Below are 14,847 nucleotides of genomic sequence, written 5' to 3' on the forward strand. Positions count from 1 at the left end.
AATAAAATTAAGGTTCTGCTCGCGATTTAAATTTAGCTTTTTATTTCGATCGGATAAAAATAATATTAAAATATGTGTTTGTGTCGATATATTATTTCTACGTATGAGTAGCTGTGACTAGAGTTATCGACAAAAATGATGAATATTTATGCATATATATATATGGTAATCTATTACCGGAAAGGTGAAATGACATCTCCGCGACGAACATCAGAACGTCTCCGCATCTTGAATTGAAGAACAAAAAGAGACGAAGAGAATCTCGGTCGGACAAAAGCCGGTGCCAACGAACGTGGAGCGATTAGGAAGAGGGAATCCGTATCTTAAACCGTCGTCAGGATGTCGGAATGTTAACGTCCCGTTCTGAATTCATGGATAGAAAATCTTATCTGGTCGGTTGTCGTATTTCAGTTAACGGAATTCGGGATCTTAGGAAAAAAACTTGGCTGCGATACGATAGAAAGACACTTTCGGGAAACTAAATTTAAATAGTTTTTCGATGAAGCCGCCTTTACATTTAACATATTACTTGATTTGCGCGCTAAAAATAAACATATTTTATAACTTTACAATTATACTACCTTAATCGCTCGGCTTTCCTTATCGTTAGTGTGAAAAGACCACCACTCTGATCCATATTTAAAAAATAAGTCGTTTCAAATTTTCATATCGTATTTACTTTTTTTTTATTCGACTAAAGAGAGAAGGAAATCTCGTTTAAAATAAAAAATGAAACTAGTTTCTTTAAGTTTTTAAACTACATTCTGAGCGGTAAACCGTAAAATAAAATCATTTTTGAATGGAGTCAAAATTTCGACATTTGTCGAAATTGTTGATCAGAAATATCGTAAACCGTTCGTTACCGTATCTGTAATTATATTCTGTGTACGTTTTGATCCTAGATATCTTTTAGTAAAATCCACCGTGCGCTTGTAATCCCCGGTCCGACGGAGATAAAATCTCCCGTAAAAATTATCAAAATGTTAACTACAAAAATTTTATCGAGTTTAAATTTGCCGTATTAACTATAATGAAAATAAGTCGTGAACAAGAACATACTGAAAACATAGGAGCGCGCAAATTATGTGTAACCTTTGCGTACGACTTACATATCGATCACGATTTTGCAGAAAATCATCCTATCGATTATTTTTTTTCGGCCAGTTACTTTTTATTTCTAATCGAACCAGATGTACAGATAAACTCGTAAATTCGTTTACGGTACGGATGTAACCTGTACGGATTTGCATACCGATATTAAATAAATAAAAAATCAAATTTTTATCTCACAAAGTGTCATACAGCTCTAAGATTTCGTTTGGCGATGTAATTGTAACACCGATAATATAGCGACCACCTCCGAAATGTTTTTCATATTCGAAACTCTAGCCGCAGTTTTATAGCTTATATATCTTATATATCGTCAGGACTTTTTTATTTAAGCGATGACAATTTTTTGACATCGCTCAGTGAAAAAAAATTAATTTTTAATTATTATAAATGTGCACTAACGACACTTTCCAAACGATTTAGTTCGACAGGTGACCCATCAATAGCGAATTTTACTTCCTACTCGCGACTCAGGGAGAAACTACATCGATAATACAAATTACGTACATAAATCGGGTTTAATCCTACATTTAGAGCGGTTTTTAATAATAAAAAAAGTGGTATATGTTTTTATCCACCGGCTTGACGCAATTCTACAGGATGTTTTAATAATTTTTATCGAAATATATAATTTTATATTATTACTGTCGTGATTTTTCGAAATTTCTATTAAGAGGTTATAATTATATCGGTGGATTTTGCTTTAGAACACGTAATACTCTTTATTTTAAAAATTTTATTATATAGAAAAAAAAATTTTATTCTTTAAGTAAAATTGACGCGCGATTTTTGATTTTTGTTACAGAAAAAGCCATACGATGCCGAAAATTTAAAGATAATTCAACAACTAAGACCGTCATCCGTACGAGGAAACCTGGAAGGTGTTAAAATTGCACTTGAAGAAGATATTTCATATAAAACATTTATAATTATAAATAATAACCGTAATAATACAGAAGATAATTTAGCGAATTTCAAAATAAGATCAAGAACGATCGATTCTATTTCTTTTACGATTAGAAGTCTAAAAGCGACGAATTTACGTTAATAATAACGGAAATAGTCGAGTAAGACTTAAATTTAATTTACATAAAGGGATTGTATCTGCTCCGGTTCCAGTGAGTTTTATTATCTGTTCCGACAGAGAACAGAAATATTATCCGTGGTCGATTGAAATGAAGGTAACACAGGATAGGCGGTCGGTAAACATAATACGTATACTGCAGAAAATAAGTACCGTAAATAAACGTCGAAGCACTCCTGTGTACTAGTATTAGGACTAGTACTCAGAGGACCCGTATGCTTAGGTGTACGGGTACCTGTGAGGGGACGGGGACTCCATGGGAAAGCCTTCGCGAGGGGTTAAGTTAAGACCGAGACCCGGCCGAGGGTGTTGATTTTCTAGGGGTGCTTGCGCCCTTGATGCTGGGACCTTTGGTTTCAGGCAAGGCATAATGACCGAGACCCGGTTCCTGGTTGGGGGCGGGGAACGGCATAGCCGGGTCCTGTTTCCCCCGCCGGGGATTAGAGGCAGGCACAAAAGATCCAGAACCGGGGGGTTGACCTGTCGTGCCGGATGTTAAGCCGGTGGATGGGGAGACCTCCTTAGAGTCGGAAGGACACGTCCCTGGGCCGAGTATACTTAATTGGATGTCCGGCCCAGGGATGTAGGGATTAAAAAAAAAACCGCTGTGTACTAGCTCGATTCGGACTCGCTCAAGATCGACTTCAACCAGGAGGGGCACACACCGATAACTGATAGCAAGACTATCGTTATTAAGGCTGAGGGAAAGACTTATGCCGACCTGAAGAACAATGAAAAACAAAGTCACCCAGGAAGAGGCAGGCGAGGTCCTTTCCCTTCGGAAAGGACCTAATGAAGAATTAGAGGTGATGATAAAAGGGGCACAGAAGGCAGAAGAACTCACCACTCTTCGGAGTGGTGAGTTCTTCTGCCGATCGGACAGCAGCAGCGGGGACTCCTGGGGTTCGATAGGTGTGAATGAATGAAAATACCGAGACCCGGCCGGCGGTTTGGGTTCCCAGATACACTTTGGCGGCTTCGGCTCCTGCGCCGTCGGTTTGAGGCTGGCAAAAGGAAAGACTGAGACCCGGTCTCCGAGGGGGGCTGGGAACGGCATAGCCGGACCTGGTTCTTCCGTTGGAGATTAGAAGCAGGCGATTAAAAGATCCGGAAAGGACACGTCCCCGAGTCGAGTAATACGTTCCGTTTCGCTTATTTTATTTTTAGCTCGTCGAACGTTTTGTATCTGAATAGAAAAAAGAATCCTCTCGCGAGAACATCGTCTTCTCTTTATTTTATTTTCTATCTTTTTAAAAATAACAATTCGTTCTAATCAATCGATCGTCTAACTTGCCCCGCTCAAATTTTTTCGCCCTTAAATTGAATGTAACTCAAGAACGACTCGACTGATTTTCATCAAATTTTCACACGCATAACTTCAGATACGCTACTAGGGCGTATCTAAATTTCAATAAAATTTATATAGTCGTTTTGAAGATTTTCGAGCCACAAAATTTTATACGTAGGCCTAAAAATATATATAAATAAAATAAATATATAAGGAAACCGCAATTTAAGGGAATGGTATTTATGTACTCAAAACGTAAAGACAATTCACTTTCACCCCGACTCCCACCATGCGACCGAAAATAATACCTTATTTTTCTTCGAAAAGTCGGTAAAAGTTTAAACTTTGATTTCGAACCTTGCATAGTTTACTTGATGTATTCGCGTTGTTGTTATTATAGTTAAACCCATACGATTATTTATTTCACACTCTCAGTTTTTTTCGTATTAGATCGTAAAGAGAAACCGATTCCGAACGAAAGCCGCCGAGTGACCGAAAGTCTCGACCGGTAACAGCGATCCACTTGAATTATCGCCATAGACTTCATCGAGTGTAATAAGCGTTCTAAAAAAAAATGTAATACAGTTTGCAAGTCAACGATACAGTTTGTAAGTCAGTTTGCTGTTCAACGCTCTGACAGTTTAAGTAAGTCATCATTCGTTTCGTTTTGCCGTTTTTCAAAAGCGATTAACGTAAGCGACGTATCGGCGTGACGTTTTGAAGAAAATTCGGAGAAAAAATTACAGAAATAATAAACCGTAAATTCTCATTTACAACTATAATTTTTTACGCCGTGCAGAGCGTTTGAATGGTTAATACGATTTAAAAACTGGATACGACCGGTTCGATAATGTTCTGCTCGCCGCTCTACAAAAGTGAAAGAACTTGCGCGCAATAATCGCTGTTTAAACGGGCGGGAAATAGCGAACGGGGATATAATTTTAATCGGGTCAAGCAGTGAAATTCTCACTGAATGATAAGGGGTGGGGGTGATTACGCGTAGAATTGCTACATAGTGCACGCCGCAGTCGATAACAAAGTATAAAAACTTTTATTTATACTTTTATTAAAAAAAATAATAAAACACTCATTTTATATATATATAGAAGGTACTATATTTTTAAAAATTCAGATTACGTTTAAAACGATATGTTCAATGATTCAATAGCCGATGATAAATATAATTTATAAAATTGTATTGGGGTCATACGCTGATGGAGGACTTTAGGAAAGAGGAATATTAGAGGTAGTTAGTTATTTTTTTTGTTTAATTTTTATGGGATGACAAGGTAAAAACAAGTGTCAGTCTAGACTATGCGATGATGGGTGACGGAGTGAGGGGTGTTGAAAACGCAGGTGGCTGCTTTCGCTCTGATTGGCTGCCGTCGGACAGTACTGATCACGTGATGGTACAATTAAAATACAACAAAATACATGTAAAGTTGCTTACATGTGAGTAACAACGTTAATAGCCTTTTTTTCTTATATATACATCCGACATAATTAAATTAAATTATGATTGGTCGATTATTTTATATTTACATTTTATTAAAAATAATAATTAATCTTCTTTAATTTTAATAAATATATTAAAATTATTACGATAAAATTGATCGGTTTTGTACAGTAGTTTTCTAACTAAACAAAAACTTTAATGTTAAATAATAACAGATCAAATTTTTCCAGCTTTATTTACAGTACGACCTCGTAATATCCTACACTTGTATTTTAACGAGCGTGGAATAAGAGGTAGATGAAATTAGTGAGATATTTTTAAAAAAACACAAAATTCTTGCCCAGAATCAAACCCGAGACCAGCAGATTTAGAAGCTAACAATTATATCGACTAGTTTTTAATACGATAGAATGTTATTAACTAATTTATAAAATGAAATAAAGCATTAAAGGATAAGAATAATCAGTAAAACTTGTAATTAACTCGATTAAATTTCAGGTTCTAACAAGATGGCCAGATAAATACAACAACGTTGCGTTAAGACTAAAAACAACCTACATTCCTACATTTATGCAATCCTTTTATGTTTATAAGTACAGAAAATATAATGTTATTTAATACTTATACAAGCATCACCTAAACATTTTGTCGACCGACCTCGTAGGTGGGATCTTTCGTGGGTTCGAATCTCAGACACGGTTGGAATAAAAAATTCCAACCGTCTATAATGCATATTATAGATTTGTTTAATTATTTATCAAAATATGAGTTTATATTGCAGCGTGTAAGGCATGTGTTTATTGAAGGCTGTTTAACGCTCTACTATTAGTTTGTCAGCGAGTCTTCGACAGAAGGGCGGTATTGTCTCCATAATAACGCGGCTACTAACGGTTATTAGTCATCTCATATTAAATTTATTAATGCTTCTTATATATATTAATATCAAATACGTGTTTTTATATATTTATTTGTATCGACAATATACCGACATCCAGTTCGTCATTTACTTTTATTTTTTAAATTTTAATAAAGCGGATAAAAAGCCAATTCTGACCGGAATTCGAACCCGGTAGTAAGTACTTAGTACTACTTTTTTACTACAGTAAACAAATTTCTTTTTTTACCGTTTACTCTCGTAAATATAAGTAATAACATTATCATTCTGGTAACGTTTAAATATTTTAAAATACGAGATTTAATATTTTACAAGCGAATAAAATGAAATACAAAATACTGTAAGAATTTATTATGAAAACGTATACTTTACTTAAGAGACCACAATTATAAAAGTAAGAGTCCCTCTTGGAAAGTAAAAGTAACATCACAGTTAGTATCATCACCCCCTTTCTTAAACATTAGTCTACCTCAGACAACGCGAGAATTTTCTCGCTCGCTCTCTCTCTCTCTCTTCGGTGCGTGTGGGCGCGCGCAAATTTTGAGTGGTCGAAAGATCATTTAATTCCTTACCAAAAATGCACTCCCAGCAATAATTTCGTTATCGGACCTCCAGCATATTTATGCCTAATCATAGTTCTGTTAAATATTATAAGGAATAAATATAGCCAAATCAAAGTTAATTTTAATCTGACGTATTTTTTATGTACCGTGTACCGATTGTTTGAAATTAATTCGTAAAATAAAAAAAATTATATTACTCAGTGTGACAGGAGAGCAATCCCATCTAGATATTTTTAAACGTTCAAGTTCATCGACGCATTGAATTTATAAACTTTATTCAAACTTTTAGTTAAGAAAATATCTTCCCGTAAATGATGTTTTTAAAAACAATAAAAAATATAAACTATAGATTTTATATTTTAATTTATGTAATTATATATACATATACCTACACAAAATGATATAGGAAGAAAGTGAAAAAACTTGGGAACCGATTCCAGAGCTTGAAATTAAGAAAAAAAGGTTGTTGAAAAACAAAAAGGTATATGTATATATATATATATTATATATATATACATATACCTTTTTGTAATATTATATACTATAAACATATAATATATAGTATAACATACTATATATTACAAAATGTATTTACAGTGTGTTATAAAAATGGAAATAGATATGACATCTACAAATAACATAAACAATTAATTCTAATAACCAATGTAAATTTTTTCTCTGTGAAGTATTAAAATGAAAATCATCATTCTAAGCAAAATAGATGATAGTTTAAAGCAAAATACAAAAGTTTTTTCTTAATCTAATTTCTTTTTCTTCCTATTTTTTTTTATAGCATTTCAAAATTTGTTAGTGTAATATAAACTCAAGGGATAGTTTAAAACATATCATTTAAATTCTGTTGACAAAAACTGAATTATTAATATTTTTTGGTTAATGTTGTCTACTGGTTAATACAGGAGTTTTTTTTTTTTTTATTTACTTTAAAAGTAAACTAATAACTTGCAATTAATTTTATAATTTCACGACTGCTGGAATTATAATACTTCTATCTAATATTATTAAATATCATTGTTACGTTTCAGAAGGAAAAGGATTTTACATGCCAACTGAAAAATTAAAAACAATTATTTTTTTCTAATGGCTTTCTATTACTTAATATTACTTAAGTCAACAATGAGTGTCCTGTATTACTTAGCAATTTCTTAAGAAGGAGAAAAATATTTCTAGTACAGTTCAGCTATTAACTTGAGAAATAAGTATTTTAAAATGTATCCTTTATACTTCTTTTTCAGTATTTTTATTTCAAAATGTAACCATTTAAATAATTTTTACTTTCTACAACAATGTTGTGCACATTTTACACTTTGTTTTCACTGTAGCTATAATTTCTAACTGGAGTAATAGAACTGTTTGCGGTAATAAAAATATCCATAGAAAGAATTTATTTTTTAAATTAATAACTACAAGAAATAAAATATCAATTCAAATGATTGGCCAACATAAATAACTTCATTGAATTTTACAATTTATATCGCTTGATTAATTTGTTATAATAAATGCATCTATATAAATAAGCCGCAAACATTTATTTTAGTAATGGTTTAACTGCATAATAACATGTTTATATACATCAAGCGACTTCATTATTTTCTTTTAACTGAAATGATTCTATATTTTTTCCATTTATTTATTTTATTTTAAGTTTGATAATTAATAGTATTATTTGTTGGTTCTTTATAAAATAAAATTGAATACCTTATTTATCAAAAAGGAAAACAAATTTTTCTTCATAAAATAGCTTATCATTGACCTATAAGGACTATGCAACTTAAATATTTTTGAAACTAAAAAGAATTGATAATTCTAACAAGATTTACCAAGCGCAATTTTTCCAATAACAATCTGTTATAGTTACCAAAAAACATGTGCTGTATTCTGAACAAGTAATCAGTGTACTTGTACATTTTTTATGGAAGAAGCTAAAAAAATCCATTAGACTTAAATAGGAAGACTAAATGAGAAAAACGTGGTATTCTATTCAGAAGAAATATAAATATAAAATTAAAGCCACAAAACTCAGAAACATATAGTAGTATATCTATAACGTAACTTGATATAACTTAGAATCTAATTAGATAAATCTATATATTCTATGACTTCTAAATCATATATTCAGTATTTTTAATTGAATTATAATTGAAATTGGGAGGTCAAATATTACGGCTAATTCCCCAGTAACCTTAGTAAGGGAATATGATGTAAAAATCTTTTTAGTGTGTAAAATCGCCAAACCAAATCAGGATTTGAACCGGGGAACTGCTAGATGAAAGCTGAGATCTTATCATTCCAGTATTCCATCTGAAGGTAGGAAAATTATATCACAAATATTTAATTTATTCGTTATTAAAATAATTTTACCCCAAAATATTAAAAGTCAATATCGGACTCGGTGCAGTACAAAAGAAATGATTTGTACAAAAGCATAATTTATTTTTTACTTTCACGTCTATATAGCGTTATAGCAAACTATATCTCTAGAAGGGAAAGTACGTAATGTAATCGGTCTAATTTGGGCATACGCGTTTTTCACCGGATCTTGACGTTTCAACACCTAAGGAACCCAAAAAACCGGATGAAAATTTCCGTATGTTAATGTTCGTATGTACGTGTGTGTTCGGTGTCGGCCTTATCACCTTATATCTCCAAAACTATTGGACCGATTTTGACCAAACTTTTGATCAGATTACTTCTATATATGGGACATCGATGCCATTCATTTTCAACTTAAAAGGTCAAGGGACGAGGCTGTAGAGCAATGTCACCTTCAGTATCTCGAGATTTCGCCTAATTAAGGTCATATTTTTCTTAAGCACATTTGTTAACGATTAAAAAATAACAGAATTTGAAAAAAAATTTTGCAAATTCGCACCCCCACCCCAACTACGGGTATCTAAACTACCGCTACGTTGTGACGTCACAGGTGAGCGATAGAATTAAATAAATGATTAAGATTCAAATTTAAAACAGTAACTCGTCTGGCTGGTCTCGAGCTCGTTCGACTCCGTACCTGAGGCGTTAAGCCTCGCGGCTACATCAGCTGGGGACCATACAAGCAAAGTTTGTTCGATGTAAGTTGTAAAACTACATTAGTTTAGTTAGTGACGGTCGCCGCTAGTACTACCACATCCACGCGAATTAAATACAGAATGCGCGCACGCTTTTAGTTAGAATCATTAAATTAAAGAAAAAAGGTTATATTTAAATAAAATGATAAATATTTTAAATTAAGTTGTGTGTAAGCCGTGCATCAGAAACAACCCACAGTTGTAGGACAACTATGGGTTGTTTCTGATGTAGGATACAGTTGTAAGACAACTGTCTTATCTTTTTTTTTTATTAGGTCACAAAAGTCAATATAATTAATTTTTTTTTTATGTGACAGTTGCTGGTCATTTGTTGGACGTTTTGGTGGACCACAGATAGTATCACTACAACCCCCGGATGCAAAAGGACCTAACTGTTTAGGAAATGAAGGACGTGCAATGCACGAATTACTTCACGCTTTAGGAATATTTCAAGAACAATCAAGGGCTGACAGAGATAAATTTGTAAAGATTCACTTAGACAATGTTCTACCAGGTATTTTTATTATTACTTTTAAACAGCAATAAATTAAATCAACAGGTAATACATACATATATAAGTATGAAAAAACCAAAATTTCATTATTTGTAGTGCGAGTGTGCGGTAAAAATAAGAAATAGAAAAATGAAATTTCTTATGTTTCTGTAAATGAAAATCGATGAGAATTATTTAAAACTACCATTTTAAACAACAGATTAAATCAAATCTCTTTAAAAATAGTAGTTTTATTCCATTTTAAGTGATGATTTTCACTCATCTTCAGTAATCTAAGAATGCTGCAAGAGCGACTGAAAAGATTACTAAGAAAGTATAAAAACTTTTAATTTAATATTTTCTTTTTTTTCTTGGCTTGCGGTTTAAAATATTTATAAGTTTTAATAAAATGAACTAAGAATATTTGAACTACAAAGGAAAATATAGACGAAAGCTTTTACCATTATGAACAGAAGTCGCTTCCCGTTTGTTCAGTATTTGAAAAACTGGTGAACAACCAAACTTTTAAAAACTTGAGTGTTTGCATCTTAAATCATTTGTTGAATGTAAAAAATATTATTAAAAAAAAAAAATCAACATATTAAGACCAAATTTTAACTTAACCTCAATATTCTGTTACAATTTAGAAAAATTCATTCTTCACGAAGTAAAATCAAATCATCTTGAATAATTGTATGTTTTTCAGTAGTAAAACTAAGGGCTAATATATAAAATATGCATAAATTATAGAAAACTATATTCTAAAATTTCAGTTACATTTTACTCTCAGTAACGATTTTCAATAGTTATTAATCATTTTGGAAGGAGTGGGATACCAAATTTTTGAAAAAAATTCCAAGTTCAATGAAACCACGTATAGTACAGACAATTTGTATTTTTATTTGAAAATCCTTACCTACCGATTGATGTTTTGTTCATATGTTAAGGGTGATGAGGGAAGCTTAACTCCAGATTTCTAACTCCCCTCCCATAGATTTTTGAAAAAAAGTTTTTGAAATGCGTTTTTCTCTGAATCTATGCATTTTAGAGAAAAGTTTTTCAAACAAAAAAATGTAGAGGACATTCTCCTCTACAATTAGTGTATTTGAAGTTATGCTATATAATTTAAAATTGAAATACTAGGTGGCGCTGAAGTTGTAAAAAACGTGTTTTATTCGGTTTTTTCACCGGAAAAAATTGTTTTTCGTCTGTATTGCACTTGGAAAAGTTGTTTATCTCAAAAAACAGACAACTTTTATTTAAACAATTTTCTTGTACGACTTACCGTTTTGGAGCTGTAGCTTGTGAAAGTGTGAAAATGTTGTGAATTCGGCACCGTTCGAAACCGGTCTAGTCGCTGAACAATGCCGATCTCCCCGGCTACAGTAACAATAGGACCGCTGCGTTGCCATTGTACCGCTATAACTCTTGAATGCTAAGCCGTACAAGAAAATTATTTGAATAAAAGTTGTCTGTTTTTTTGAGATTAACAACTTTTTTAAATGCAATACAGACGAAAAACAATTTTTTCTGGTGAAAAAACCGAAAAAAAAAACGTTTTTTACAACTTCAGCGTCACATAGTATTACAATTTCAAATTATACGGCATAACTTCAAAGACATTAATTGTACAAGAGAATATCCTCTACAATTTCCTCTAACTTTTCTCTAAAATGCATAGATTCAGAGGAAAACGCATTTCAAAAACTTTTTGAGTTTTTCAAAAATCTATGGGAGGGGGGATGTTAAAAATCTAGAAATCTGGAGTTAACCTTCCCTCATCACCACTAACGCATGGACAAAAGATCAATCGGTAGGTAAGGATTTTCAAATACAGCTTATTTTGATGACAAATTACCTGTACTAGTACTTGTACACGTATAAATTTCATTCTGAGTGTACTGTATAATCCACTTTTTACGTCGGTTTCGAACTATTGCCTACACATACATCTAAAACGGAAGTATTTAAAAAAAATTACAATAATTTACAATTGTAATCATAAATTAATAGATTTATGGTATTTCTGGAAATCAGATTCACTTTTCTCAAGAGTTCTGAGCTGTTGTCATCTCTCTAGGGTATTTAATTCGCATCACTGCAATGCACTCTACTTTTCAGACTTAAAAAATTGCTAAAATAAGTAAAAAAAAAAAAATGTTATAAGGAATATATAATAACATACTAACATTATCTAAATGTCTAAATTTTACCCAAAGGTAAATCGCTAATTATAATCTCAGAATTCTCAGATTTGTAGAACAACTCAACAATAACTCAAATTTATTCAAATAGTTTTATAAAAGAACTACTAAATTTCAAAATTTATATTTAACTCTTTAAGAAACATCAATAATTCTATTTTTTAATTGTGTTCAGTAAATTCAACAGTCTGAACGCGATACCACAGCAGAAATCGCAGAGAAAAATTTGTTCACCGAAATGAAATTAATTGTTAATCATCAAATACAACTTTTCCTATAAATATGGCGATAATGCGCCTTAAAATATGATGAACGTTGTAAAAAATTTAAAAAGAAAGTAGCCGAAAAGACCGTTCAGAGGTAGTAGATTGCAAACCCTTTATTATTTAATAGTTCCACAACTCTGGAATAACTAAGAAGTAGTATCCAGGAAATTAATGGAAGTGAAGGATAGATAAAATGTTTCTGGCTGAAGCCAAACTCAATAATAAATTGATACCCTGAAGATTAAAGTTAAACAACGCTGTACAATTTCACTCGCATCAATCGATTTCTGATAACAGTACTTGAACCGTTAAAATAACACTAATCATCCGATCGCTGAAGAAGTGATTACCGTGGAATATATTAAAAGCCGATGTGAATTTATGATTACTACAACTATTTTTAATTAAAGCATATTGATGCTTTAATTAACGCATGTATTTCTAAATTTTAGACTAACTTATCATTTAATCGATGTAGCCCCTGACTATAAGCCTATTCTGTCTTTTAGTATATCTAATCTCTCATGGATTGATAAAAAAATGCCATAAAAAAGGAAAATAACCAGCTAACTTTAAATTTAATTTTTAAGACATTACGTAATAAATATCAATTACGGTACTCTTTTTAAATAGTTTAATTATATTTTTAAGAAAATTTAAACGTTTCAATAATCTGTAATAATTAACAATCATTACTTTCAGAATTTCGTAACAATTTTGATAAACAAAGTTTGGACAATACATCATATATATTTGAATACGACTACGACAGTATAATGCATTACGGCAAATATTTTTTCAGGTAAACTTTTATATATTTATTTATACTTTTACTTAATCTTACTTTATCTTATTAGAATAAAATAACTTTTACTGTTCCTAGTATACAAAAGCAAATAAAAAAAATCAACGCTAACGCGGCTGAAATTTCTTGGAATAATTTTTCTTTTACGAAGAAAGTTTTCAGTCAATTCTTTACATTGACTTATCGATGGGTTCAGAAAGCCGCTTAAGTATTAGTCATAACCGATTCTAACGCGCGCTCATATGAACATAACAATAATACCTGATGCTTTTTCGCGAACAAAGTTTGAATGGAAACAAAGAAATCTGAAAGAAATAGAAAATTCTCAACTAAAATTGTTATTTCTAAATCTAGAAGTCATTCTGAGAAAATTTTTCTAAGAAAATTCTCATCCTTTAAATAGCTTTAAAAATCAAAGAAAGTAAAATTTCCATTAAAACATTTCCGGCCAGGATATGACCGATGATCCCCTCGATCAGCTTATCCCTTAGATTGATCCAAACGGAATTTATCCTCTTTTACCTTTCATGCTGTTTATTGACCCCCCCCCCACCGTGAATCCATAAAACAAAAAACGTGATTTTAATGGTACAATTACCGTACCTTCCCCGTAATACGGTATACTAAAACTACCAGAAAAGTAAATTAGTAATGGTGACTGTTTCAGGTGCACAAATATAATAACAACGTACCAGAATCTATTTCAGAACAAATCTCAAAATTTTCAAATATAGCAATGAAAATCTGCAAGTCAATCTCCAACACTAAAAAGCTTCATTTTCATTCTATCTCCTACTATCCAAGACAGATATTGAACCTTTTTGGTAATCAGGTACCGCTTTTCTTTCTCTTCCAAATCAGTGGGTACTTGGAGGTATTTGCAGAGAAATTATAAATATAATCTAACCAAACTTAACCTACGCTCACTAGTCAAGATTAGCGAGCAAAGAGAACGTAGGTTAAATTTTATTAGATTACATTTATAATTATAAGCAATTATAATTATACTGGACCTCTCTAAGGTACATCTGAAGACCCATGTTTGAATAAAATCAACGAGTAAAAATAAAAAAAATATACAATTCAAGATTGATTGTTAATATGGAAAACTGGTCCTTGTGTAAAAATGTTATTTGGTTATTGTTATATAAATGTAAACATGTGTGCTTTTACTGCTATTTTTGAGAAAAAAAACAGGTGGTACCTGCTTACTGTAAAAGGTCAGAGATATCTTTCTTATACAGTTTTTCGTTACATGATTTTGGATTCAAAATCTTAGAATAGCGAATTGAGTAACAAAAAAAAAAATAATTGAAAAGCAGTAGCCCTGAACAAAGGATTACATAAATAAATGCATCATTATAAAACGAAGCTCTACGATAAGCACACGCAATTTATGTGCAGTGTATCCAGAACACAGATTGTAAACATAAAGTAGACATATTAATTACTTGATTATACAAGGACCAGACCTCATGATATTATCCCAATATTAAAATTACTGCCGCTGCAAAACAAAAAGTATTTAGAACATAATACATATTTAACTTTGGTAGAGATAGAACAAGTTTTTTACCCTAAAACCAGTGTTACTTGA

At 31.8% G+C, this 14,847-nt stretch overlaps 1 protein-coding gene and 1 pseudogene across 1 annotated transcript in view; one reads left to right on the forward strand and one right to left on the reverse strand.

Annotated features, from left to right (window-relative positions):
* Positions 1-14,847, reverse strand: part of LOC142326959 (activating signal cointegrator 1 complex subunit 3-like) — a 104,962-nt pseudogene that overhangs the window by 81,500 nt on the left and 8,615 nt on the right.
* The window catches only part of LOC142326960 (hatching enzyme 1.2-like), a 35,813-nt gene that overhangs the window by 20,410 nt on the left and 556 nt on the right, over positions 1-14,847 (forward strand). Inside the window, exons 2-3 of the mRNA XM_075369692.1 lie at positions 9,800-9,996; positions 13,148-13,247. Of these exons, the coding sequence (XP_075225807.1) occupies positions 9,800-9,996; positions 13,148-13,247 (297 nt within the window). The remainder of the gene's footprint in view (positions 1-9,799; positions 9,997-13,147; positions 13,248-14,847) is intronic.

This window comes from Lycorma delicatula, chromosome 6, assembly GCF_047948215.1.
Source record: "Lycorma delicatula isolate Av1 chromosome 6, ASM4794821v1, whole genome shotgun sequence".
NCBI lineage: Eukaryota > Metazoa > Arthropoda > Insecta > Hemiptera > Fulgoridae > Lycorma > Lycorma delicatula.